We start from the raw sequence: 3122 nt of genomic DNA, 5'->3' as shown, positions 1-3122 counted from the left end.
TGGAGGGGCATGCGTCTGTGTGTGTGTGTGTGTGTGTGTGTGTGTGTGTGTGCTGGAGAGGCTCCAGATACCGGACTCCAGGGCCTGTGGGGCTGGCGACTTAGGCCATGGTCAAAGGAACCAGCCCTTCCCTAAGGTGCAGTTATGGCCATGGCTCGTGGGCCTGGTGAGATGTTGGCCACACCTGGGTGGCCTGCGGGTTGCATTGTTTTCTCTTATAACATAGAGCCATGGTTTTAAAGCTCCAGTCCACATAAAATCCAGATTTTCTTCTCTGGACTATCAGACCATGCGTACTGGACGCACCTAGTGACCACGCATTGTTAGACTGACATGCACTGCAGGCCAGGCAGGTCTGGCTGGCCGGTGACACTGAGCTGGGTCCCATCAGCATTTGCTGGTCTCAGTCCTAGCAGAGGAGGGGTCCATGTCCCCGGAGTCCGGCGTTCGCATGCTCAGCCTTAGGGGCGGTTCTGAGTGGATGAATTTAAAGTGGGGGGCCTTGGGAGAGGACCGCGAAAGGCCAATATTAAGACAATGTTGAAAAGCTCAGCATCTGAGTAGTGAGAGAAACTGTTCAGAATTGAAACTCGGTTAACGAGGGACACAGCAGGGGAATGGCAGCGGGCCGTGCCGACGGGCGGGCCTGGGTAGCTGTCCCACTGAGGCACGGGTCCTCCTCAGTGACTGCAGGCTTTGGCTTCCCTGTTCAGGAGCTCATTTCACCTGTGGTGTGCGGTTGGGTGAGTAGTGGACACAGGCCCTAAGCTGATGCTTCTCAGCTTCCAGCCCTCCTAAATCAGGGAAAGTTATATTAACAAAACAAAACAAAACAAAACAAGATTCTTCTCCAACACTTCCCAGTCAGAGGTTTTATCCAAATTTTAACCCTTCAGAAGAGGGCAGTAGACATTCTTCAAAGCTTAAAAGCAAATGCCAGTTAGTTGCAAGTTAAACAAGATCTGTTTCTAAGTAGCAAGAGGACGGGACAGGAAGAGGGGAAGGGAAGGGAGGAGAACAGAGGCAGGCCGGGAGGGGGAGAAGGACTGGAGGGGATTTCCAAGCAGCCCCTGTCCCGGAGGCCCAGGAAAGAGACCCCTCCAGAACAGAGCTGCGGGCAGAAAGTCAGAGCTGGAGAAGGCCCGGGCTGCGGCGCCCAGGAAGAGGCCGTTGGCTGCCGTGACTGGCGGGCCCGGGTGAGACCAGAGTTCTGCTTTTTTCATGTTGTTTGCAATAAATTTACATGGAAACCTGAAGGGCCTCAGGGGGTGGGGCCCCTCGCGCCCCCGCCATGGCCTCTGGGTCCCACCCCAGGCAGCAGGTGCTGACTCTACCTTCCACGCTGAAGCTCCGCGCGATGTTGGACGCTGGGGCGGCCGCCCTGTCGGTGGTGTACCTGTTGTACAGGTCGAGCATGTACTGCGGCGGCTCCACTCGGGTCTTGTCCTGGGAGGGGACCCCGCTCAGGTTGAGGCTGCGCAGGAAATCCACCTTCATGTTCTCCAGGAACATCTTCAGGTCGAAGGGGCCCTCCCGGGGCTCACCTCGGGACTCCCCCAGAGACCCGCGGGCATTCGCTGCAGCCGATGTCCGCCCCCAGCTCTGCAGTGGCTTCCCCTGCACGGAGCAGGCCAGCAGGCACAGCGTGGGCAGAGCCACCCACAGCACCCTGGGGCACATGGTGGGACCAAGCTCTCGCCCAGGAGAGGGGACGGCAGGCCGCCGTGGAGGGAGCTAGTGGATGCAGACTGCAGTGCGGGAGGAGCGCGCCGGCATGGCCCTGCCCGGGGCTCTGCAGGGAGGGCCCTGGTCGGCGCACGCTCTCACATCGACCCCGACTGTCCTCCGCTTGTTCTTATCCGGTGCTGGGTGCGCGCTCCAGCCTCACCTCTTATCTGCAGAGCTCTCCGCTAATGAAGCCTCTATAAACATCGGACCAACACGCGGGGCTTGTGGGAACGCCAGGCCCATGGTAAGGAAGCTGGTTTCTGTGGGGGTCATCGCCCTCTAATTAGGATCCTCTCTCATTTCCTTGCCCAGCTCTGTCCAGAAGACTCCCCAGACAGGATGACATATGCTCCATCCTCTGGGCCTTGGGAAGAAAGGGAGACAAGACCCCAAAGTCCTCCAAACATAGAACAACAAACAGGACTCCGGGAAGACCACAACCTCAGGGCCAGGACACGCGGGGTGGTGGGACACCTATTCTTGTGGGATCCGACGGCCAGTGTGGCACCTCTGTGCCAGCTGCTGGGCCAGCCCTTGGGCATTGGAGAGCCTGGTGAATATGGCAGGTATGGTTCAGCATGGTGATGCAGACCTTGGAGTCGAGGCCAGAGGGCAGTTCAAATCCCAGCTCCCATGTGGGTCACAGCGAGTAGCCTGCAGCAGGTTACCTTGGCTCTTAGAGCCTACTGATGGGAGGCTCTCACGGCATTCGGGAAGTCCGTGTGTGCACACCCAGGGGTCTGTGAGCTCCAGCTGGGTGCACTGAGCCTCTGCCCTGTGTCCCCCACCTTCCAGGACTGCTGGCAACACTGTGACCTGCTGGCCTGAACCCCAGCTCTGAGCTGGCCTGTGAGGGGATCTCCACTCAGGTCGGCTGGGTGGCCATGTGCCCCTATGTGTCAGCTGGGATGATGGGCAGCCACAGAAGCAGAGGAAGAGGGAGTTCTGAGACCGGTCCACACCCGGGGACAGCACCCAGCCTGTTAGGGCAGATGAGCTGGGGCCCACGGAGCTGCCCCCAGGGCCCAAGGGCTGTGCTACTTCAGGAGCAGTGCATGCACACAAGGACCTATCTGTCCCCATCACAGGTCAGAACACCTGGTGGGAGTGTGCATGTGTGTGTGTGTGTGTGTGGGTGGTCTACTGGGAGGGCCTGACCATGACACTGTTCCACACTGATCAGCTCCTGGGCAGAGGTTTCAGAGAGCCCATCCGGTTCTGGGAGACTGGGAGGGACCATGTCAGGCCACTGCAGGGCTCTGCGCGGAGACCTAGGAGGGGCAGGGTGAAACTGCAGCCCGAGGGGCAGGCCTGGACAGAACTTGCTGTCCCCATCCTTTGGGAAGGCTGCTGGGAAGGGGCAGGAAGCAGCTGGGCACTGCTCCAGCTCACTG

At 59.4% G+C, this 3122-nt stretch overlaps 1 protein-coding gene across 1 annotated transcript in view; it reads right to left on the bottom strand.

Annotated features, from left to right (window-relative positions):
- The window catches only part of GDF2 (growth differentiation factor 2), a 7094-nt gene extending 5209 nt beyond the window's left edge, over window positions 1–1885 (bottom strand). The window contains exon 1 of the mRNA XM_006147740.3: window positions 1335–1885. Within this exon, the coding sequence (XP_006147802.1) occupies window positions 1335–1680 (346 nt within the window). The 5' untranslated portion in view covers window positions 1681–1885. The remainder of the gene's footprint in view (window positions 1–1334) is intronic.
- Window positions 1886–3122: the final 1237 nt, after the last annotated feature.

This window comes from Tupaia chinensis, unplaced genomic scaffold, assembly GCF_000334495.1.
Source record: "Tupaia chinensis unplaced genomic scaffold, TupChi_1.0 Scaffold000221_1, whole genome shotgun sequence".
In the NCBI taxonomy this organism is placed as follows: domain Eukaryota; kingdom Metazoa; phylum Chordata; class Mammalia; order Scandentia; family Tupaiidae; genus Tupaia; species Tupaia belangeri.
The sequence above is the reverse complement of the archived record's forward strand: the minus strand, read 5'-3'. Positions and strand labels throughout refer to the sequence as shown.